This window comes from Notamacropus eugenii, chromosome 3, assembly GCF_028372415.1.
Source record: "Notamacropus eugenii isolate mMacEug1 chromosome 3, mMacEug1.pri_v2, whole genome shotgun sequence".
NCBI classification, from domain to species: domain Eukaryota; kingdom Metazoa; phylum Chordata; class Mammalia; order Diprotodontia; family Macropodidae; genus Notamacropus; species Notamacropus eugenii.
This window is the reverse complement of record NC_092874.1, coordinates 475,917,160-475,941,595: the sequence shown is the minus strand read 5'-3', so window position 1 is coordinate 475,941,595 and position 24,436 is coordinate 475,917,160. Positions and strand designations below refer to the sequence as shown.

Below are 24,436 nucleotides of genomic sequence, written 5' to 3'. Positions count from 1 at the left end.
TTTCAATATGTTACAAGGTTATCCTAAAAAAAAAAAAAAACTGATTTATCAATCTCTCTCCAGCCTGGTATAAATTTAAGATTTTTTAAAAGTACATATGCTTATATTAATTGCACGTCCTAAAAAATGAACCTTTCTTGCCCTCCTGGGCCTGAATTCAAGTTTTTTGCCAAGCTTTCTTTCAAGGGGCACTGTTGGCCAGTCCCACAGTGCACAGCCAAAGTCTAATAAAGAAGTCCCACAATTTCAATGGAAACCACAGAGATACATTTTCTGGGACGACAAATCTGGTAACAGAAAAAAGTATATTTCTTCCCGCCCTTCAGATCCTCTAAGAGCTGCTACAAATCCCAACCCAGCGCTGAGACGATGACAGGATCAGTGTGGTGCTCAGAGAAAGCCCGGCCTCTTCTACCAGCTTTGGACCATGTGCGTGGGGTTTGTGAGATTCATATAGAAGAAGCGAGGGCTCCCTCTCAGCTAGGTTCCATTTACCATGATATATATATGCCTCAAAACAATTTCGATTTGGCCCAAAAGCTTCACTTCCCTATTTTAAAAAATCATCTCAGCAACCTAACCTCTCCTTGGTTTCTCTGATAACCTCCCTAGGCATAATCTAAAGGACAATTAAAACCACTTACCAATATACAACCAATGTTTTATTTTATAGTCTATCTTTCATCACCGCAGAAACCTGTCATTGCTATATCTTAGACCAGTGAAATTTACAAATCACACAAGGCAGAAATATGTACATTAAATGTACAAAGAGAGAATAGAGAAGATTTACAGAATATCTGAAAGACCAGTAAAATATATTACATTAAATATTGTTTAATAGCTTGGATTGTTCAACTCAGCTCTATTCAAGAACATGATCACTCAAAAAAAATTTAACTTAAAAAACTCTGATTTATCAAAGGAGAAAAAAAACTAATTCATGGGGTTTTTTGGTAGAAAAGACCCCCAGAAGTGACATCTTCGACAAATGGGTGTTTTTCTACTTTAAGATATTTTATTAGCCATCTCCAGCAATGAAGGGTAAATTTATGACCTTGTACAATAAATTAAAATGAGAAAGCGAGGATTAAGAAGCTTAGAAATGATGGAAAAATTGGGCATCCTACCAGCACTGGACCTGGGAAGAACTATCCTCTCTCAGGACTGTGAGAAGAGGGTATCATGGAGATGAAATAAATACTGAAGGGCAGATTCAGTGGGATTTGGGTTGAAAGAGCTGTCTTAGAAAACAACAAGAGATATACTTGTGAGCTGTTTGTTGTTGTTATTTTGGGTCAGCTTTCAAGAACTCTAAAAGGTTTGTATTCCCATTTAAAGAAATGCATGAATAAAAGGGACCAGTGAAGGAGGCTGGTGAACTCTTCTCTCTTTCTCCTTTTCAGTGATCAATAATGCCCTCTCAGGAAATTGAAAGAAAAGAAGGGACAGGATCAGGGAGGGTGGAAAAAAGATGTCTTCTAACCCATGAGACCTTATGTAAATCATACCTCATCCATAGCCCCAAACCCTAGGAAAGGACACCTGTGTGTGACATCATCATATCTAACCCCAACTCAGAAAGCCTTGACCATAAAAACCCTGTTTTGCACTAAAAAGAGGCCTCCGCTGCCCCAAATTGAGAAGTAGCCCCACAATAAGCTGTAAAAGTTCAGATCACTGACTGTATTAAGATATATTTATATACGTATATTATATATATATATATTATATACAAAAACTTTGAGATATCGGGCACCTTCAGACCACATTTCCCCATCTAGATTCCCCTGTCCAAGTCCTTTCTGAGTTCCTGGAGTATCTGTCTGTCTGTCCATCTGTCTGTCTATATGCAGGCTATTACAAGAGGTAAGAATGTATCGTCAAAACACAGGGTCATAACTTGTATTGCTGCAACACCTCCTTGAAGTGAATTAGCCACATAAAAGTCATTAAAATAGAAAGCTCTCATCTCCTCTGAATAAGACTCTTTACGAAAGTCCACGAGGAATCCAGAGTTCTCAGAAGGTGGCTTGCATGATTCATTTCCTCTTGTAAAAATCACAGGGGAGAGATGCAGAGGTACATTTGGAGAAGGCGGCCAGCCATCACAGCCCAGGATCAGGGAGGCCTTGGGGGTCGGATCAGGGGAAACCGGTTTTCGGAAATGCCTTTTTCTGGCTGGGGCCATCCTAGTTGTGGGCCAAAGAACAGAGGCCTTCTGGCAGGTTTGGGCCAGGTGGGACATTGCAACACTTGCTCATTCTCCCTCCTCTCCATCCCTTGTTAACCAGGCACTTCTAAGAGAAATGCTTTATTTTTCCTTCAAATTAAAAATGGGGTGGGGGGGAGAAGAAGATGCCCTTGAAGAAAGCGATGATTCTTTGAGGCTGGAGGCCTCTTCCATCTCACAAATGAGATTTATCCACAGGTTTCAAACTATTGACCTGATCTTGGCAATAAAGGTATTTATTTAAATTCCTTCTCCCTCTCACCCTCTTCTGGATTTCACTATTAGAACCAAGTTGTTCAATGACAAAGGACATTAGGCAGGTGTTAAGAAAACCCATCGGACACCTTGTCCCCCTGAGTGATGCTGGATTTTCTCTGCTCCGTTACAAGGAGCCCACCCCCCTTTGGAAGAGACGCACAGCTTGGGCAATGCCTCCCCGACCCCCACCCTGGACTGGGCCTTGGTGTCAGGAGACCTGCCAGGGGCTTTCTCGGGGGTCTCTCTTACAGGCACAATTCGCTGAGAATGCTAAGTCCCGCAGTTCCTTTTCCTCGTCTCTGAGCCGCGTGCCATGTTGGCACACCGGGACAGCTTTGATTTCCCCTCATTCTGCACTATCAGAAGTCTCATTTCCACCTTTTCCCCATAAAATAAATATTTTCTTGGTCTTCCCCCCCCCCATTTTTTCCAAATAATAATAATAACAATAACAATAATTATAACAAAATAACCACGTAGTTCTCGGGTGGGAGCAGAGAAATGGTTCTGGTCGCTCGTGTGGGCGACGGGGCGGGGTGTGGGCAGGGGAGGACATCGCGGAGCGCTCTATAAATAAAGTGGACAGTCGGGGAAGGGGCGCCCCTGCGGAGGCAGCGGCCCTGCTATTTGCACACAAACTGGTCCACGATCTCCGTGCACTTCTTGCACTTGACGTAGCAGCACCAGTGGAACTTGCAGTGGCAGCGCTCCGTCTGCACCGTCTTGAACTGGTCGTAGCCGCGGCCGCAGCACATGAGCTCGCAGCCGTCCATGCCCTCCGAGGTCTTGTTGCACAGCCGGCCCTGCGTGCCCAGCGAGCCCGTGCTCTCGTTGCGCACGCAGTAGTCCGGGCTCGGGTCGATGTAGACCAGGTCCTGCGTGGTGGGCGTGTTGAAGCGGCTGTTCACCTGCACCAGCTTGCCCCGGCTGTTGAGCTTCATGGCCGCGGCGCTGTCGTACTTCTCCTTCAGGGCGTCCCCCACTTTGCGGAAATCGGCCAGCTGCAGCCAGCAGGTCTTCAGGCTGCAGGAGCCGGACACCCCGTGGCACTTGCAGGCCACGTCCGCCAAGTTGTAGACAGTCTGGGAGAGGAGAAGGAGGAGAAGGAGGGGAAGGAGGGAGGGAGGAAAGAAGGGAAAAGGAAAGAAGGGAAGGAAGAGGAGAAGGGAGGGAGGGAAAAGGAAAGAAGGAAAGGAAGGAGGGAGGGGAAAGGAGGAGGAAGGAAGGAAGGGAGGGAGAGAGGAAGGAAGGAAGGAAGGAAGAGGGAGAGAAAGAGAGAGACAGAGAGACAAGATATGGAAAGAGACAGAGAGAAAAAAGCCAATGGATCAGTATGTTGTGGGTAAAATGTCATCTCACCTGGAGAGCATGGACATTTGCTTAGAGAGTAGTTGAGTACATATTTCCTGGGCTTATAAAAAAGTGGGAGTGGTAGAACTATTTACCTGGGGTAAAAGTTGTTGGGAGGGCAGGCATTGGCAGTATAGTTCCCAAGGAAAAAGGCTACCTTTACATTCAGCCTCTCCAAGTCTCCTACAATGAGGGACAAACTATCACCTTTCCTAGAGACAACCATGTTCCACAGTGGCCAGGAGCTATTAACAGCCAAAGGGGTGAGCTAAGAGGATGGAGATCCTCCTGGGGAGGATATGTCCCTCACTCATTAAAAATCAATGCTGTAAATCCCACCATCATTGTTCCATGCTAGTTATGGGTCTAGGTAACAGATGTGGTGTCAGGTATTCGGCCTCCCTGCAGGTCCTTAACAAGGACCTTTAAGAATGCCAATCACGTGAGAATATCCACCCAATAGCCAGAAACTTTATACTTTTTAGATCCACTGGTTCCAGGCCTTCCAGCAAAGGCCCCTATCCAGATGTTTTTACCGCTACCCAGAGTCTGTTCTCACTCCTTCACTAGGTGACCAAGTGGGGGTGGGGAGGGGGGGCATGGAGAGCCATCTAGAAACTGGAGCACGCATCCTAAATGATCATCTTTTCTTCCCAAGTCATTTAAAAGGAGACACCAAGCAAAGGCCAGGGCCAAAGGCCCACCCTGAGGTTGGTAATGAGGGCAGCCACCCAAATGAACCCCAGAGGGGCCAAGGTCAGGCTCCCTGAGGAAGCTCATCATTTATCCCCTTAACAATATAAATAGGCCCAATGCAGTGGCCACCAAATTCTTGGATGTCACCCAGGAGAAGATAGTTAATACACAAGGTAACTGAAGCTCTCCTTTCATTTGGCCTCGGTTGCCCTTGCAATGGATCTAGAAATGACCAGTCCCCCCTCAAATCCACCTGATCTCTCCTGGCTACCTTGTGCTGCCTCCATGTTCCCATCTCTAAAATGAGAGGCTCTCCCTGGAGGAGCTCTCGGGGCCTTCCATCTCCAAAGGCTGGGCCTCCGTGATTATCTTTCTCCCTTCTTTACCTCAAAACACAGAAGTGTAAAGTCTCCAGGCGAAGGGTTCTGGCATCTACTATGAAAAAATAATGACTCTGGCTTTCTGAGTTGCCAGTGTTAAGAAAAGTTTACACCCTTTCATTCAAACGTTTTAAAGAAACCATAAAAAACCATGTGTTTAACCACAGGAAAAAAAAGGGGGGGGGTGTTTTTAAATATTGTGGAGAAGCTTTTCATATCCTCATGAGGGGCCTGAGGGAGGGGGAGGGGGAGGGGGAGGGGGAGAAGTAGGAGCATGGTGGTGGCAGAGGTTTATAGCACCCTGCAAGAACATTCTTCTCAGGGACATTTTGAGCTCTTTTCTTCCCTCCCGAGTGTCTCTCGTGATTGGCCAGGCTGTCAGACCTATAAAATTCCAAACTGTTAAAAACCCAGCAGCTTTCCTAGAAAAAGTATTTTTTTTTTTAAGTCAGAGCCTAAGGTGAGTGATCTGATTTCAGAAAGGGAGGGGCCCAGGCAGGCAAGGAAAGAGCCAGAGGCTGAAACCTGGGGAGAGGGGTTCTTCTCAGCTGGGCATCCACCAAAATAACTTCTTCATGAGGGTCCCAGGCAAGATCTTACCCCTTCCCAGAATTCGAGCCAACCACAAATATGTCAATCCTCCACTGGGGTGGGGTTGGGGAGCATGTAAACTTGGGTATTAAGAATTTTATGTCTGAGCTCACCGGCAGATTTCACTGAAATCTAATTTAAAAGGCCAGGAAAATATCTCCTTGGTAAAACAACATGCTTGAGAACCTTCTAGAGGGGAGCCAAAGCTGGAAGATTGGTCCCCAGCTGAGCTACCACATTGCTGACTTCTCTCTGGGGAAACCTAGAAGGGTCAGCTAGGTATGGAAGCATGTCTGGGTGGGCACCCAGGACTCATTTCATAGGAGGAGGGAGGTGTAGGGCACCCAGGAAGGAGTTACCCTCCAGTTACCCTCCAGCTCCAGCAGGGAGAAGGGCAGGGCTCAATCCCCAGTAAGATACTCACCCTCCTTCCAGCTTCATTGTTGTGCAAGTTCATTAAGGTCCGGGCACTCTCATAGGAGCCCTTGGAGTGGATTCTCTCCCTCTCCCGGGCATCCACAAACTCCTTGGCAAAACGGTATCCATATTCAATGTTGTCCCCACAACCTCCCCAAAGCCAGTCCCGGGGCAAGTCTTTGGGACGGGCTGCTCGGCTGCAGCCACAGGTGGACAGTTCCCCTTCCCTGCAGGCCCGGCTCATGGCATTCACCACACCAGCAGCACTGACTGCATAAGTGAAGGCCGTCTCCCTGCTACCTGTAAGCAAAGCAGAGACCAGCAAACAAACATCAGGAAAGCAAGATCACGTTATCATTGCCAACAGAGGTTTACTTCTGCTCTCGCTTCTCCAAGCAAGTGTTGGGGTTAAATAGTCAGAATAACTGGGTTTAAATCCAAGTCCTGCTGCCTGTGAACCCTGAACAAGTCACAGCAGCCCTGGGCCTCAGATTCTGCACCCATCAAGTGGATAGGCCAGCCTGGTGATCTCTTTGGTCCCTTCATGCACCCAATCCATGACTGAAATAACAAACAGCTTGAAATTCCATGAAATTCCCTGTTGACTGGGAAGTTTAGCAATGACCCTGTAGGCCTTAGTTTTCCCATCACTTCTGCCCTGTCCCAAAACAATGACATTACCAGCTTTTTTTTTTTCCACTAGAACACGCACGTAACCTCTTTCTGAATGACTGCTAACACCCCCAACCAAGTGCCTGTCTAGGATCTTCTAGAGAATTAAGATAAAATTCGCTGCTTCTAAACCTTAAAGAAACCATTTCTCTCCTCCCAGATCACAGGACCATAGAGAGAAGCTGGAGAGGTTCAAGTGGCCTCCCCATTCACATCCTTCACATGCAGGTGAAGGCAATGAACCCTGCAGAGGCTAAATGGATTCCCGAGGTCACAGAGCTAAGAACTCAAGTTCCCCATTCCTAGTTATTCGTGTGTCTGCATTTAAGCCTTGTTCCCGTTTCAACGGGTGCCTGACTACAGCTAACGAGTCTGCTGCGTTAGCAAGACAGTCTTTGGCCCCAAGACGAAAATTCAGGGAGGAAAAAACTAGCAAGAGCCCTTTGTCCTTCTCTCCCCTCTAAAGCAGGAAATCTTTATGGTCAGCAGCCTTGGATATTCAAATAAAAATCCAGATTAACCCTAAAGTGGGCAAGGAACTGAAAAGATGGGGCAAGAGGGCTTTCCCAAACTATCTTTGAATTCCATGGCTCTGTGGGGAAATTTACTTGTGTTAGAAGAAACCACTAAAGTATGAAGTCTTATGATTGGGGGGTTAAAGAGGGGGAGAAAAGGAGAAAGTAAACGCAGAGGAGGTCAAAACTCTGGAAGGACCTCAGTCTCTTCATCTGTAAAATGCAAGCTTGGACTAGATGGGCCTAAAATAGCCACTAGAAAGTGAGCAGAAAGGGCAGGATTCCATGGCCCTAGGCCTGTTTCTCTGCCATCCTCTCCTGAGAGCTAGCTCTGGGGTCCCTCAGAGAGCAGCAGAAGGAGCTTTGATCACCCCCTTGGCGCCAAACCCAAACAGCATCAGCTCCCCTCTTCTTGGACTTCTCCTCGACATAACCCTAATTCCCTTTTCTAGGAATGGTGAGAGTTCCGATTTGCAGCCAGAGCCTCTCTTACACATTTGGAAAATAAATAACTCTGGGAGTGAGCCCGTGGTTGGCATTTCCTGCCATGGAGGAGCAGAATCCAAATGAGTGACTGAGGGTGGGGGAGTGGGAGATGGATGTCATATCTACCTTGAACTTGGGGTAGGGATAGGCAAGAAAAGGAAAGCAGAAATGGGAATAGGCAGGCAGGGCATTGGGTTTCTGTTCTTCAGATGGGAAAACTCCAGATTTAGAAGTCCTGAACTAGATGAAGAAGGGGTGAAAAGAAGTCAATACAAAGAGAGAAAACAGAACCATACTCTTTATAAAGGACATAATAGGTCCTTATAAAATAAAACACATCTAGACATACACATACACTAACTTTAAAACTCCATATGTATTTATGTGCATTTGTACATATATACATACGTATACAAATACATTGCTGTGTATATCTATGAAGCAATGAGATGTGATAATCAGCTCTGGGGCCAGGGAGATCTGAAGTCACGTCCCCCCCAACACCTACGAGTGATTTGATCTTGAGTTTGTCCAAATTTTCTGTGTTCCAGAAATAAATTTAAACCTACAAATCACAGAGGAGATGTTCATCTACACAGGTGGAAAGAGTCCTTAAGGACCAGGAGTCCCCTAGGAGGATGAAATCCTAACCAATAAATCCACACACACACACACACACACACACACACAGACACACACTAGAACGGCGTAGAGTTCTTTCACTATGAAAGAACTGGGTTCAAATCCCTCATCTGGCATTTACTAGTTATGTGACTTGGGATTAGTCACTTCATCTCTTCATAACCTCATTTTCCTCCTCTGTAAAAGGAAGTTTAACTAGATTAGGGATTCTTAACTTTGAAGTCATGAACTTTTTAAAATAGTGGTATTTCAAAATAATTGATTGGTTTCCTTGGTAATCCTATGTATTTTATTTTTTGCACTTAATATGATTAGGAGAAGGGGTCCACAGGCTTCACCAAAGTCCTGCCACAGGGGTCAGAGACACCAAAAAGGCTTAAAGGAAACAACACCCTGGTATAGATGACCTCAAAGGTTCTCTCTCTCTCTCTTTCTTCTCTCTGTATATATATACACATATATGTATATATGTGTACATGTGGTATGTATCCTCATATACATATACATGCATGGTTATACACACACATGTATGTACATGCATGTATGTGTGTGTTTTCCAAGTTATAAGGGGAAACTGGTTCTGTGATTTTGGCGGAATAGAAACTCTCTCCTTAAAATTTTACATTTTCCTCAGAATACAAGAAAAGACTGGGGCAGAGGACCTTAAAGCAAATTTGTCCCCCAAAGAAATACTATTCTTTGGAAAATGTGCATTTTTAGCTCGACATCAATCAGTTAGCTCTTTTATTCTGTAATACTGCCCATCCCATTTGGTATCCTACTGTGTGAAATACTTTCATTTACTGTCTCCCCATCTCTCTAAATGACGTTGCCTTTTTAAAACATCTTTGTGCTCTATGAAAATAAAAAAAAGCAGGGACTGAAAAGTGGGGGGGGGGCTACTACTTAATGAAAACTGAGAAACTCTTTTTTGGAGATGGAAGAAAAGAGTCTCTAATGAGCCCTGTTATACAGAACGTCTCAAAGGCATTGACACGTAAGAGAAATGACGTGCCTAAGTTAAAGAGGACGGGGCTCAGGCATATCACCCTAAGCCTCTGTGACACTGGTCCCATTATAAGGTCAGATTTTCACATGGATTAATTATTTCTGAACAATTTCCCTGATGTATTAGGCACTCACACACACACACACACAAACACACACATGCTTTCTACCAATAGACTGTCTACCTTCTCCCTCAGTATATTCTCCTCAAACAACATTTATTGTGAATAAATCCAAACTTAGTAACTTTCTCACCCCTTCAAGATGGTGAATTCTATTTATCTAGGAGTCTCTTTGATCAGGGTCTACTATACCTGCCTCCTCCCCACCCCATTCTTCATTCTGACAGTTGATGTGTCAGCTGTTTCTTGCTTAGAGAAGCTGATGTTTTCCTGAAACTTGCTGAAGGCCATGATCAATAGTTTGGCAGGAGAAGCTCCTGCATGTCCTCCTCTCCTCTGTCCAGGATATCATCAAGGAGGGAGCCCTCTCCAGAGAGTCTGGACACATTCCTCCCCATCAACCCACCCACTTCCCATGAACACAAACAGGAGTCAGGTATCAGCAAATGCTGTCAAGGGACAATTAAATTATGCTCTGGTGCAAAGCCTTCTACTTGTCCCTGAGGAAGGTGGTTCTTGGCTCCTGGACCACACTCGCAATAGGTTTGCCTTCAGACCTCAAATTCACTTAGTAAATGAAAACTTTTTCTGAAGCTTGTGGTATGGAGTGTTCCATTGACAGAAGAACTCATGAATGGAGTGTGGAAACAAAGGCACTATTCGAGTGACTAGGGATCTGCCCCCATTACAACCACCACCACCACCACCACCACTACCACCACCACCACCACCCCAGTACTCTCATTAACATAGGATCTATGCTCACATATATTAGTGAAAAATACAATAAGCATGTACACTCTCATATTTGAGAACAGGTCAGTTCTGTACTATCTTGAAGAACCGAAGACATTCAAAAACCCACAAGTCACAAAGCCCTATGCAGCTGACACCTGGTTTGTCCCACACCACCTCCTGTGGCCTGTATACCTTTCACCATATGAGCAAAGATACCCTCTGGGGTATCCCATGTAGCAAGGCCCACCAACTCAGTACTTCCAGACTGAGACCCTTATAAATAAATTGGTTACATTTTAATCATTAACAGAACGGATAAAATCCTACAAAACTTTTCAGGCTGAAAATGCAGACTATTTTTCCATTTTATTAGGAGAATGACTTCCAGTCATGCATTATTTTAGCTTATGAATCTGGCACTCATGATGTCCAATGACAGCCTATTTTTTTTGTTCTTGGTGAATAAGCTTTACAGGTTTCTTAACATATTTTGCTATCCCTGATGGATCCAAAACTCCCTTTTCCTAGGGAAAGATGAATTGCCTCGATCAATTGCATCTTCTTATAAATTGTACTCATATTCATTTCGAGAGCTTGTCAGAATAAAAATAAAGACACCTCAAGAATATTCATATTCAGGAATAAGCCTGGAGCCATGTTTGCTAGAGTGCACCCTTCTTTTCTATTAAACCAAATTGAGGCCTAATCAAGTTTTTAGATCTTTGCCTTCAATCCCGTTTAATGCCGTCCCTACTAGTTTGAAAGACTAAGTCTCATATAACAGGTTGTTTAAAATCTTGGACTGGAAATTTGAGCAGTATCAATCTTTATTTCTAACCTGAAATTCTCAGTTGAGATGCCTCCCATGCCCTTTTCCAAAAAGCACCAAAAGAAGACACGCAAATTATTTCTCTTTTTACTAAAACTCCCTTCCCCCCATGTGACCCCCACGTAGGTTTCTTTCATATTCCACCTACAGGAAAAATCTATATATACTAAGTATTTCTTTTCTTTTGGTCTAAACGAAGCACTCTTAAAATCAAAAGCCTTCAGCTTGCCACTAGGGTGATGTTAATTGTTTCAGAAGCTAGGCAACTTCTGAAAACCACAAAAGTTTTGGAATCCCAACCCCCCAAATGCCAGAACCCTTGCCGTCCACTTCTGGAAAACCAAAAAGAAGCCGGATTGCTCCGTTCAGAAAAATTCTGAGATCCAGGGCATTGCTATATTGAGAAGATCAAGCAGGAATAAAAACTGTTGGCAAACTCATCCAACCTGAATTACTGTTATTAATAACATAACGCTGGCACTACAGGCAATAACAACAGAAATAAAAGATCTAAAACCATATTGTGCAAAAACACCAGAGGAGAACAGTAGGTAGGCTTTGAAGTAAATTGGAATAAATATGTATTTCCAACAAATGGCTTGGGGGTGGAGGGAATAAAAAATGTATTTCCTACCTATCTGCATGACCCTTCCAAAAACGGAGGTGTTATCCACAGTGCTACAGTTCCATCGTCTGTGTCGGAATTGGTACTGACACTCCTTAATGCCCGTCTTTGCTCCTTCTCCAATATATTGCATATGGTCTTGATAGAGGTGACAGAGTTTTTTCTGGCCTTGAGAGAGTCCTGCCAGTTGGCTACACAGGGGCTGAGCTCCTATGATATAGACTTCTGACATCTGAACAGGGTTATTCATGCCTAATGACCTAAAGATGGGGGCAGAAAAGAAACAATCATTGGAGGTTTAAGATCGGATTCAGTCTCCAGGTAGCATGTCAGCCCTCCATGGATCTGTAAAGACACATAGCTTTTCTCTGGTGGTCCTTCTGACAAAGTGAAAAGAGTCTGTGGAAAGTTCTGTGTATAAATTCAATGGTGTTGTGGCCCATGCTGTCTGAGGCCCGCAGTCTGACTTGGCCTTGGTTCCTTCTACCCCCTGCCTTGTCCTCTCCTTCAATATCCTTGGACCCAGGTGGTTTACAGATTTATTTAGGCACATGCCAGAGAAAGTGGAGAACTTTCAGGGAGGAATTCAAACTGCAAGATGGGATTCCCTCCACGCTGGGTGTCCTCACCCTATTTGGAGGTAACTGCACAGAAAATTGAGAACAGCCCTGAATAATCAAGGTTAGAAATAAAGACAGTATTCCCTTCTGACACAGAGGAAGAAAAAAAGACACAGAGAGAGAGAGAATATCCAATATATACCAACCAGCCATACACATATGTGTACATGTGTATATATGTATGTATGTATATACAAAGTCTACTACAAAAACCAAGTACTATTTGAGGGAATTTTTTAAAAGAGCTTCTTATATAACCCCAAAGGACTAAAACTGGGTGTTCAGTCAGGAAGCAGTCAACTTAGACAGTAAGAAAAATATGGTTCATTTAAGGGAGGGGGGAAGAATTCAAAGAGCTGTCATAAATCATTGCTGGATGTGCTGTAGTCTGTAAAATCAATGACTGGAAGAAATCTTTAGGTGGGGAGCAGCTGCGATGTGGCTATTTCAAGTTTGTTTGTTTGTTTGTGTTTTCTCAGCCCAACTTGGAGAGTTTAGCTGTCATCTCAAAACTCTGCCTATTTTCGGACCCTGTAGGTTAATAACCTAGAGTGACACAAAATAAAAGTCAAAACTCACTTTTATTGTTGAGAGGTGACAAACAAAAGTTTATAGATAACTTTACAATTATTAGAGAAGTGAATTTCTGTTCCCCTTTATGGCACAGAGTACTGAGATGACATGGGCATAGCAAATGCACTCCTATATCCTAACAAGGATCCTATAGAAATCTCTGAGGTTTACATGAACATATTCCCCATGGAGCTTAAGTTAATCTTATCCAATGCTGGGGAAATATGAGAGAGAGAGAGAGAGAGAGAGAGAGAGAGAGAGGGCAGGGGGGGGAGGAAAGCGCCTATTAATATATGCATGTTCCATATGATAAAAGTACATACATATATAGATAGACTCCCAAGGAAACCACCGACATTTTTGGTCCTAAGTATATATTGGCTGCCATGAACTCCAGAAAAAAAGAATGCAAATATACACATATTTCAGATCTGCTTACCACCAAGAGCTGGCCTCTATCACAACTTGGGTAACAGAGACGAAAATGGCCAAGGCCACTAAAAACAACTTCGAAGGCATCGCAGTGGCACAACCCGCTGATCCCAAAGTACCTCCTTGGACCAATATTCCAAGCGACTTCTGGAGAGGGAAAGAGGGAGCAGATGTTTATTGTTTCTCAGTTCATTTTCGAGCCTGCAAGTTTAAACAAGGGAAGCATCTTGGGTCTCGGAAGTTGCCTGTTGCCTGGCTCCCTGGCTGTCCCTTCTCTTATCCGGGAGTTTTTGATGGCAAGATATAGGCAGCTGCTTTTCCAAATTAATCCACCCACGCAGCCTCGGGAGGAGGAAACCTTATTCCAGGGCGATGCTGCTTGCGGAGGAGCAGCCCAGCGATTACAAACATGTCTCAGGGCTGTTGCGTCCCAGCCCAGTGCCAAGCCAGCCGGCAGCAGCCTCCACTCTTTTCCCGAATTCTTTCTTGCCTCCCGCCACTTTCATTCACTCTGCTCCGCTAGGAGGGCAGGCAAGCATCCGATGAGGGCTGCCACCACCCTCACTCATCCCAGACCTGCGGCACCCAGCAAGTGGCGTCCGACTCAGTCCCAGGGAGAGAGGTGGCCAGATGCTCGGGGAGCCGACTGGGAGCAGAGAAGCTCACTGTGCGCCGACTGGGGGGAGGGCAGCCAGGGAGGGCGGGGAGGTGGTGAGGACCTGGGGGTGGGGGACAGAACTGGAGGGAAGGGCAAAGGGGTATGGGGCGGGGGCGGGGTGGGGGGAGGCGGCCAGTGAGACAGATACCCAGCTGGTAAATTTAACTCCGAATTGACAACGTATGCTCCATAATCAGTTTATGGGTTGGTTTGTTGGAGAGCCACTTCCAGATGGCCACGGGCAGGGCAGGTTTCGTTTAGGACTTTCTCAAGAGTGGATGAAGGGGAAGAGGGAAAGGAAGGGGGTAACCTTCCCAAAGAAGAAGTGGACAAGCCACTCCACCCCCCTCCTGCCTTGGGCAGCAGCGGGGGAGGGGGACTGTTTGGGGACTGGACATTGGGAAGGGTCGGGCTAGTGTCAGGCACAGACAGGGGCAGTCATTTCCCTATCGTTACAAGCACAAGTCCAAGCGCCAAGTCCGACCTTCCCTTCTCCACGGACCCCTTCCCTAAAGCTGAAGCAGCTGAGAGGATGGGGCACATTTGGGTGTCCTCAGTCGGGTTGTCTGTCCCTCCTGTTCAGCCCAAGCTGACAGAGCTGAGTAGGGGATTGCAGCTTTCTTCCCTGGGTTTTCCAGGGCCCAGTAAGACCAGGTTTCATTCTATCCGAAAAGAGGCAGGGGGCATTGGCCAGGGCACTACTAGTAGCTTCTTCTGGGAGGGTGACAAGACATCGGAGTTCCCTCTGAGCTTCTGACTGTGGGGGAGAGGGCTGGTAGGGGGAGGGGTGACTCACGGAGGGAGCAGAGGTTCCCTCCCCCAGGGAGGGGAAAGAAGGGCGACGCCGATAAAGACGCAGAGATCCCCTCCAAACAGCCTTAAGTATTTATCATTGAGCCTGCCTTACTCGGGCCTCAGGAGCCTCCCTGGTCTTCGAACCTCCCAGGTCTCCGGGCAGCAGCATGGGCTGAGCCTGCAGGGCGGGGACCTGGAGTCTGGAGGCCAGCTCGGGGGTGAGAGAGAGAGAGAGAGAGAGAGAGAGAGAGAGAGAGAGAGAGAGAGAGAGAGAGAGAGAGAGAGAGAGAGCTAGGGTGGGATGGAGATTGGAATTGTGGGTGGGTAGAAGGACAGAGGAGACTCAGCGGCCAGGCTCCCTACCTGTTTCTGCCACCATCACCCCCAACACTGCTCTCCTGGGACAGAGAGCAGACAGGCCTATTTCCCTCCCCCTGTCCCGCCTGCAGCGGCCAGACTGGCCTCCCATTTTCCCTTCAGCTAGATGGGCGAAGCCTCCCCTCCCGGCACATTTCCCAAAGCTCAGCAGCTCCTTCTCCCCTTCTCCCCCGCCCCAAAGTGTCAAGTTTCGGGACTTACTGGGGGAAGAGGAGTGAGTGGGGGGTTTGTCTGCGTCTGCCCGCAGCCAAGGTTCCCATTTAAATTTTCCAGCAGGGGCGACCCCAGCGGGAGCGAAGAGAGGGGGGCAGGCCAGGCAGTCTGTGGTGTGCACATGCACACACATCTAACATACGTGTTTACGTGTAGGCATAAAATGTACGGATGGGAGTTGAAGGGTTTCCAGGCTAATGCAGAGAGAGGCTGGGAGCGCAGAGTAGGAGAAATTGATAACAGATCTCAAGGATTAAAGCGGATGGATCCCTTTGTTACCGGCAAAGCCACACAGACAGAAAAGAGAGCCCGCAGCCTACCATAGGGAAGGGGCAAGTTCACGGTCCTTCCAATCAATGGAAAGCCAAGGGATCCCACCACGTCCCCGAAAGTTCAAATTAGCGCTGTGGAAGAAGTGGATGGGTGTGAAGGGGGCGAGGAGAGGGAAAGGGGAAAGTTTTTGTGTCCCAACTGAGGGAGGCGGGGGAAAGAGAGACCAGGGGGGAAAGAGAGACCAGGGGAAAAAGAGGCCAACGGACCGCTCACTCTATTGCTTCATTCTCTGGAAGGGCCCCACCCCCAACCCTCACCCTCACCCAGCAGATTATACCCCAGCCCTTATTACTTTTTTTTGGAAGGGCCCGACAAGCCAAGAAGGAGGAGAAACTAGCGTGTATAATACAGAGTTGCCCAATGGACCTAGAGTCGAGCTCCGGCAAGAAAGAGTTCAACACTTTTCACACTCTGTCCTGCTTTGGAGAAAGTCAAATTCCAGAGCTGGCCCAGAAACATTGAAAAGGGGGGGGGGGGGGAGGGAATGTAAAGAGAGTATCCTAGTTAAAAAAGACCCTGTAGTAAAGCTTTGGGTGAAAACTCTGAATGGCAAAGTGAGGGGTGTGTATATGTGTGTGCGTGTGTGTATGTGTGTGCGTGTGTCTGTGTGTGTGTGTGTGATTGCGTGTTCCTCTGGGGAAGTATTTGTTGTTCTGCAGTCCAGAGTCTGTGCCTTTCCCAGGTTCCTGGAGATGGGAGGAGAAAAAGTATTTTGCCGGGGACAGACATGGTTTATCCTGCCGCAGGACGCTCAACGCTGGGGGCTCCCTATTCTGTTTTTTTTGTTTTTGTTTTTGTTTTTTTAATTCTCGCTGAATTAAAGGTGCTCTTAATTCTTCCTGAAGGTAAGGAAAGGGGGAGGAGGGAGGAAAACCTGTCACTACAACGCACAGGAAATTCACGTTAACCTGAAACCTGCCAGAACTCAGACACACACACAGCTTGTGGCAGGAAAAACGGAAATTAACGGCACCCAAGCACAGAATGGGAGGGGAGGGGCTTCTGTTAAAGCACCCCTAACTTTAAGTCTTCTCTTTCCCTCCTATTTTCCCGTCAGCTCCCTATCTGATGGGGATAGCTTCTCAAATTAAGCAGGCAGCCCCGGGCCTCTCTATGCGATCTGCCGGGTTCCTCCTCCCAGCTCTCTAGTACCTCTGAGGTCCCAGATATCTGGGAAGCCGCTAGAAGTTTAGGAAAGGCTGGTGGGGTGGACAGGGGGAAAGTCAAGTTTACATACATATGTAGCCAAAGGAAAGTCACAGGCTGGCCCAAGCACATAATGGAGACAACAACGATGGTAAACTCCCAAAGTTCACGGATTACAAGTGTGTGTACGTGTGTTGGTTTGGGTGGGTGCCCCCCACCATGAGCCTCTCTATTTTAGATTTTATTTTAAGATGAGCTGGTAGGGGAAGATGCAGAAATGCTTTTCATAGGGAAAAAAAAAAGTTTCAGCCTCGTTGATAATAGGAGATCCCAACCAGGGAAAGTGAGACCTACTCAGCTTGGTCTTAGAGTAATTGCAGGCGGCCAGCAGTAGACAAACGGGTCATCCTTGGTCTGGAGTTCTCTGACCCACCCAACCTTCCCTTTCTCTCCCCGGCGCCTGCCTCTTAGAGCCCCGGGGGCTGAGTGGCAAGGAGCCCGGGTCACATTGCTAGCACCCCGAGGTGTTCTCCCCGGCTCGCCCAAGGGAAGCTCTCTCACTAGGGAAGTGCAAACAAGTACTCCCTCTCTTTTCATCAGTATCCGGTGAGCTCTGATAGGGAGAAAACGGGAGGAGGGGGGAGGTGGAAGGGGGGGAGATGTGGAAGTGGGGTGGGGGGAGAGAGAGAGAAAGAGGAGAACGAGAGAGAGAGAGAGAGAGAGAGAGAGAGAGAGAGAGAGAGAGATGAGGAGAGAGAGAGAGAGAGAAAAGGGAGGTCAACTTTAGCATTCTTCATCCCTCATCCTTCTCTCTCCAGAAACACATTTCTAGAAGCAAGAGCCCCCATGATCCTACCTTAGTCCTCTACCTTACACCCTACCCAGCTCCCAAACTCCAGTTTGCATCTGGCAAACCAGACCTTGGCCTTGGAAGAAGGGGGACGAGTGGGGGGGAGGGAGGGGGAAGGAAGAGTGGATCCGAGGGATCCTCAGGGCCAGCAGGAGCCTCAAGAATCTGAGTCTGTGCGTAAGTTGGTGCTTCTTAGAGTCAGCGGCCCAGCTGCAGGCAACCGACCTGCGCAAGTCACTCCTTTCGGGCTGCCGCGGAGGTCGCCAGGCTATCGAGTCCCCTTTGGCCCTGAAGGAGAGCCATCTTTTACCCCAACCAGAGAGCCACCCGGAGGAGCTTCAGAAGACCCACAGCGCCCAGAAGTGGCCTTTGGAAAGGCAGGAGAGAAAGGAAATTAGACCGCCTCGGATGTCTGGGAGGCGTCCTATCCCCGCGTGGCCAACAGGGGGCACTGGGGACCGCCCCACGAAGCGAGAACAAACCAGGCAACGAACTAGCGAGTGAAGGTGGGAGAGAGCTTACAGACCCACCCGACCCAGCTTAGGCCATTAGATACCCAGTCTAGGTCGAACGAGTCGCGAGGCTGCGGGTAGTGGACTAAGAGCGTCCTTCTCTAATTCAGGATGCCGGTAACTGCAGCGGGGAGCGGGCTGCTGCCACATTTCCTCTCCTGGCCAGCATCACCGGCTACACTCTCTCCCCTGCTCCCCCCATTTGTCTCCTTGGCTCCCCATTTCCAAGCTGTGCACTTGAGGTGGGGTGGGAGAATGAACTTCACCGATCACTGGAGCAGCCCGCGAGCCATCCCCTTTAACCTTCTTGGGTAGAGGTTGTCTGGCAACCTGGCTGCAACATCTGGATGCCTTTGAAGGGGGAGGGGAGGGGGCGGGGGGCGGAGCGAGGAAGCCCTGTGGCACCGGCCCGGCAGGCTCCTAAAGGGACTTCCAACACTGGGGGTGTCCACTTAAGAAGGGAAGGAAGCTGCTGGAGAAGTTGTCACTTATTCACCCAAGCAAGGGCAGAGCTGAACCCAAGCTGGTGTTAAATGGAGAGACTTGGGGGCGGGGGGCAGGGAGGAACGGAGAGGAGAGAAAGAGAGAAAGAGAGAGAGAGAGAGAGAGAGAGAGAGAGAGAGAGAGAGAGAGAGAGAGAGAGAGAGAGAGAGAGAGAGAGAGAGAGAGAGTTCGTGATTCTGGGTGGGGGGAACAGATGCAGGTTTTATTTTCCAATGGGGGAGCCGTTGTCTCAGGACTCAACCCCTAGGGCAGGTTTCGTTCCTCCCTTGGAAATACGGCGAGAGCGCTGGTGCTAAGATTGGGGGCACCAGAGGATTTTCGCCAAGGAAAAGCACCTCTGTCTGCGCCAGGGAAACTGAGTGGACTATGGAAGGGGAATGGGGGATGGGAGATGGGGGGGTGGGGGGACTGTGAAAGTGACCTCTTGGTGACCCTCTGAGTGCGGGGCTCTGTTGAGGCCGGGCACAGCTGACAACTCAAACAAACCCCAGCGACCAAACTTCTCCCCCCGCTCCCCCCACCCCATCCCTCCCGGAGTCTGAAAAACTTCAAAAGGAGTAAGTCAAACGGAGGGGGGGGGGGGGCTGTTAGCTGGAGGGCGCGGGCAGAGTGGGGAGTTCCCCCCCCCCCCATCCAGGAGACTGGCCCCCTTACAGATGCAAAATGCCGGAGGCCGGCGCTCACAAAGCGCTCCCACTAATCCTCGGGACGCAGCCAGGCCGGCCCCCTCGGGCCCCAGGGTGTCCGCAGAGACTCGGGCCAGGCGCTCTTAAAGGGCCAGTGCTTCCCGCGGCGGGGCCCGCCCGGGCAACAGGCTGGGAGGGGAGAGAGCCAGGGGCGATAGGGAGGAGAAGCGGGAGGCAACGAGGGAGAACCAGGGGCTGTTATTGCCTAGTCCCTCCTCCCGACCCTCGGGGTCCAAAGAAATCGAGGCCGGCCTCGGGCGCTTTGGCCCTTCCACTTCGGGGCTGGCCAAACATCATGGAATTATCATATATGTGACTGATACATTTTACAGTCACGACCCGAACCTGCTGGTGAAAAAAAGAGAGAGAGAAAGAAAAGGGAAATAATGTGGGCCTTCCTCCTCTTCACCCTCTTACTCCTGCTCGGGCCCCCCCCCCCCCCATTCCCTAAGACTACTTCGACTTCAGAGTAGAGACTTGTAAGAGAATTTGGAGACGAATAGAAAAAAGAGAGAGAGAGAGAGAGAGAGAGAGCCTCGAACCTACCTCCATGGCTCACGGGGAGGCGGGATGGAGGTGAATGGAAGTCCCCAGCTCAGGGAGAGCAGCCCAGGAATCCCAGCGGAGTGGCGTCGGGTCAGGCAGGACCGCACAGTCCTGGGTGGGTGTCCTGGAGAGCCGGGACTGCCGACTGCGAGCGCAGCAGCGGCTGTAGCGGCAGCAGCGGAGGCGGCAGCAGCAGCAGCCCCAGCGGGAGCCCGTGTAGGAGCCCAGAGTGGTAGTAGAGGGGCCTCGGAGGTCCAGCACCTCAGCCGGGGCCGCGGGGCAAGAGCTGGCCACCTCCCGGGCCCAGGAGGCCGGGGTGGGGAGAAAGTCCGGGGACGAGGCGGGCAGTGGGACCGGCGGAGAGGGACCTGAGTCCTGCGCTAGCGCCCTGGCGACCGTAAGCTGTGCTGCGCTCTTCTGATGGCTGGGTTCCCAACGTCCATCAGAGATGGCAGTAATTAGGGCTTTCCAACCCCAAATGTGGGCGTGATTGTGCGAAACACTTTACAACAAATAAAAAAAAAAAGTCTTTCACGAGGGGGTGAGACCCCCCCCCTCGTCCCCGCCCGCCCCCACGACACACACTTGCCCCGAGGGCAACGATCCTTCCACCCAGGTGCCCCTTTCTTTCCACCACGACTGTGCAAGCTTCAGGCTCGTCTCGCCTCCCCTTGGACTGCTCTCTGGGTCTGGGGCGGAACCATTCGCTCCGGATCTCTAGTCCCTCGGTCCACCGTGAGAATGTGTGTGTGTCTGTGTGTGTGTGTGTGTGTGTGTGTGTGTGATGAGTGTGTGTGTGTGTGTGTGTGTGTGTGTGTAAGCGCGCGTGCGATTGTGTCTGTGTGCACGTTTGTGTATATACACACACACTTGTAGATTTTATGCGACAAAACAATCCGGCACTCCTGGCTTTTCTTCGGGAGATGCAGCAGAAAACACAGTGGTCCGAGGATGACGAGGTGCCCCCTGCTTCTGTCCTTTCATTTTGGGGCGCGGGACTGGAGTGGGGAACACTTGGGTTGCGAAAAGGAGAAGTCCCAAGAAAAAAGTTTAAAAGGTGAATTCAACTCGGCTTCCCCCAGGGATGACCAGGGGGAAAGTTCCTTCTCCACCCCCCCCCCCTTCCTTCTTTCTTCTTTTTAATTGTCCTCTCTTTTTCTCCTCCTCCCTCCTCCCTTTTTTTTCAAAACGAAAGGCGAAGAAAACCGGGACTGAAGGCGAGGGATGGGGGCGGGGCTCCTGAGATCCGTGGCAGCTCAGCTTTCCCGGGTCTCCAGACACAAGTCACTGAGCCCCCGGCGACTGTCCCGGGCAAAGGAGGAGAGAAAGGGCGAGCCAGGGGGGTGAGCGCTGGGCGGCGGAGGCAGCGGCGTGTCCAGCGGCGGCTTCTGCTACCTCCACGCTCCTGGACTGACTCGGTGGGCTCGGCACCGCTCGGGGCTGCTTCTGCAGCTGCCGCTGCTATTCCAACTCCAAGCTCCCTGGGCTCCGAAGGAGAAAGATGGTCTGCCCTCCCACCTCACCCCTGGCCAGTCTCTGTCTCCCTTTCTCTCTGTCGGTCTCTTTTTGTCTTTTCCTCTCTGCTTGCCTCTCTCTCTCTCTCTCTCTCTCTCTCTCTCTCTCTCTCTCTCTCTCTCTCTCTCTCTCTCTCTCTCTCTCTCTCTCTCTCTCTCTCTCTCTCTCTCTCGCTCTCTCTCGCTCTCTCTCGCTCGCTCTCTCTCGCTCTCTCTCTCTCTCGCTCTCTCTCTCTCGCTCTCTCTCTCGCTCTCTCTCTCGCTCTCTCCCCCGGCTTCTCTCTGAGCCGAGTTCCCTGAAAATGTTTAAGAAAAAAAAAAGTTTTGCAGAAGGAAAAGGCTAGAGAGGGAGGGAGAAGGTGTCGGGGCTGTGCGCATGCGCCTCCGGGCCCGCCTATGACAAACTAGACAGGATTTTAAAGGGGTACCACAGACGAAGGTGGGTGGGAGTCGGGCCTCTCTCTCTCTCTCTCTCTCTCTCTCTCTCTCTCTCTCTCTCTCTCTCTCTCTCTCTCTCTCTCTCTCTCTCTCTCTCTCTCTCTCTCTCTCTCTCTCCCTCTCTGTCTCTCTCTCTCTTTGTCTCTCTCTCTGTCTCTCCTGTAGCCCCCTGGCTCCCCATCCCCCCATACTCCCCTCAGATGATACTCCCTGCCCTGGGGCGCGTGTAACCTCAAAGATCATCCGATCTTATCCCCCTTAATTCCCCGACCCTACAAAGGGAGAAACTGAGGCCTAAGGGATTGCCCGAGATCCTACAAGTGGTAAATGTCAGACGTGGAATTGAAACTCAAGTTCTGCTTCCAGAGAACCGCGATCTTTGCACGGGACCCCAGCCCATCCCGAGGCGAGGCTGAGCGCTGGGCACTAGTTCTTGGCCTCCTTTCCTTCTGCTGCACTGAGGAGGGTCAGGGAGGTGCGGAAATCCTTTTCTTTTAGAGTCTGAGAGGAGGGGTACTTGACCCCTGGCCAAGCGGAGTGCAGTGATGGCGCGTTGCAGGGGCCCGGACCCTGATCAATTGCAGGCCCCTTGTGTGTATGGGTGTGCGCGCGCATCTGGGGGGGGGGGGGGGGATGTGCGTCGGTGTCCAAGCCTTGGCCATGCATGCGTTTTTCTGGTCAATGTGCTTGATTCTCGGTGGGGCCCACAAGTCAACTGGAGAAGGTGGGGAAGCTGAAAAGGATGGAGTTTGACCTCAAGAGTTTGCCTATACTCCTGGGGGGGAGGGGGGGAGGAGGCGGGGGGTGCCTTCTGGGGAAAGTGACTTGGTTCTGATCCTTCTTCCCTCCCTAGAGCACATCCCAGGGAATCCAGGCACTCGGACATCCAAACCAACTTCGAGGCCCTGCTGGCCTCTCCTTTCCCTTGCTCAATTTGACTTCTCTTCCACACTCCTGCCTCAGGCGGGGCTCTGGACACTGGGTGGGTCCAGACGCACAGACTTTTGAGGAAGGACTCCCCTCCCCCCACACCTGGATTTTCTTCCCTCTTTTTTCTACTGTCCTCGTGGGACAATCTTCGGATGACAACGAAACCTCCTATCCAAGCTTGGGTGGTTGTTGCGAGTTTTGTTTTTGGACTACTTCCCCCAGGGCATCCCACCCCAGACTCTGCTGGCTTCTGGATATGGCTGGGCAGGGACTCTCAGGACCTTGGAAGATCTCCAGCTCTACCCCTGTCCTACTGGAAACTCCTCTTTTTTCTTGTTTCTAGTTTTTCTTTCATTCTCCTTTAATTAGGTCCATCAAGGCAACCCTCGAAGCCAATTCCTGTTGCCAAACAGAGATGAGGAGGGAGTTTTTGTCCCCTATCATCTCTACTCTCTCCTTAGCTACCAGGGAGGTCTGGAAAACACCCCATCTAGGCAAAGAGTTATCTTATCTCCTTTACTTCCCCCTTGCCCACTTAGAAACCCTTACCATGAAAGCCTGGCTTTCCTCAAACATCTCAACTGTCCTTGAATAAATCATTTTTCCTCTTCTGGCCTCAGTTTCCTTATCTGTAAAATGAATGGAATGCATCAGATCACTTCTAAAGGGATGATCCTGGAATCCCTGACCACATAACTATGTAAGATAAGGCAAAAGGTAGTAGAACTTTGAGGCAAGAGATACCCAGCTACCAACATTTCCCTGAGTCTTTTCAGCTCTCAGACTCATCAGTAAAATGGAGCAATAAACCTGTACTGCCTGCATTCCTGGGGTGCTGTATCCAATGTCAGCCCTAAAGTACCTAGAACCTAAACTCAAAGCTTAGCTCAGAGAACACCTACCTCCCACCAGACACAATGCTAGATATTATATTTTCTGGTAACCTCTAAAGGCATTCCAAGTCTTTCATCTTTCTTGAGCCTTCCCCACTCCCTGAAGTCAGAAAAGAAAGTGAAAAATGTCATACTTAGAAGGCTGTTTCTTTTTAATTTTCCAGAGCTAAGCGTTAGAAATTTGAGGCACACATTTAGAACTAGAAGGATCTTAGAAGTCAACTACTCCAATCTCTCATCTTACAGATAAGAAAAATGAGTCACAAAAAAGGGAAGTGATCATCATGGGATCACAAATTTAGAAGTAGAAGGGACCTCAAGGGCCACCTACTCCAACAGCTTTATCGTATAGATTAGAAAACTGAGGTCCAGGGGTGTAAAAACATTTACCCAGGTCCACACAGGTAGTGAGTGAGAAGTAGTAGCATAATTTGAATCCAGATCCTCTGCTTCTAAATTTCCTTTGGAAAAATTCAATCCTTAATACATTTTCGAACTCCTTCCTTCCTCCTTCCCACAGCAATCAATTAAGTTGTCCTTTTTCACTTTGTTGTCCTTAGCTCCACATCATGATTGCTACACATGTTTAATACTAATAATAAGCAAGACATATGTGGCATTTTAAAGTTTACAAAGTCCTGGGAAGACTTTTATGAACTGATGCAAAGTGAAGTGAGCAGAACTAGGAGAACATTGTATATAGAAACAGTAAGGATGCTCAAATGTGACTTGGCTACTCTGATCCATACAGTAATCCAAGACAATTCCACAGGACCCTGGATGAAAAAATGCATCCAGCTCCAGAGAGAGAACTGAGTGTAGACTGAAGAAGATATTTTCCACTTTATGTTTC

At 48.9% G+C, this 24,436-nt stretch overlaps 1 protein-coding gene and 1 long non-coding RNA gene across 2 annotated transcripts; one reads left to right on the top strand and one right to left on the bottom strand.

Moving 5' to 3' along the window:
• Positions 1-996: 996 nt before the first annotated feature.
• Positions 997-21,452, bottom strand: WNT5A (Wnt family member 5A). Its single transcript, XM_072599033.1, is given in 6 exon segments — positions 997-3,573; positions 5,933-6,225; positions 11,572-11,822; positions 13,195-13,334; positions 19,809-20,209; positions 20,212-21,452. Coding segments are annotated over 6 exon segments (1,584 nt in total). The 5' UTR covers positions 20,252-21,452; the 3' UTR covers positions 997-3,114.
• A 298-nt stretch (positions 21,453-21,750) lies between these two features.
• Positions 21,751-23,299, top strand: LOC140497722 (uncharacterized). The gene is made up of 2 exons (XR_011964832.1): positions 21,751-22,235; positions 22,614-23,299. It is a non-coding gene; the product is annotated as an uncharacterized lncRNA (long non-coding RNA).
• Positions 23,300-24,436: the final 1,137 nt, after the last annotated feature.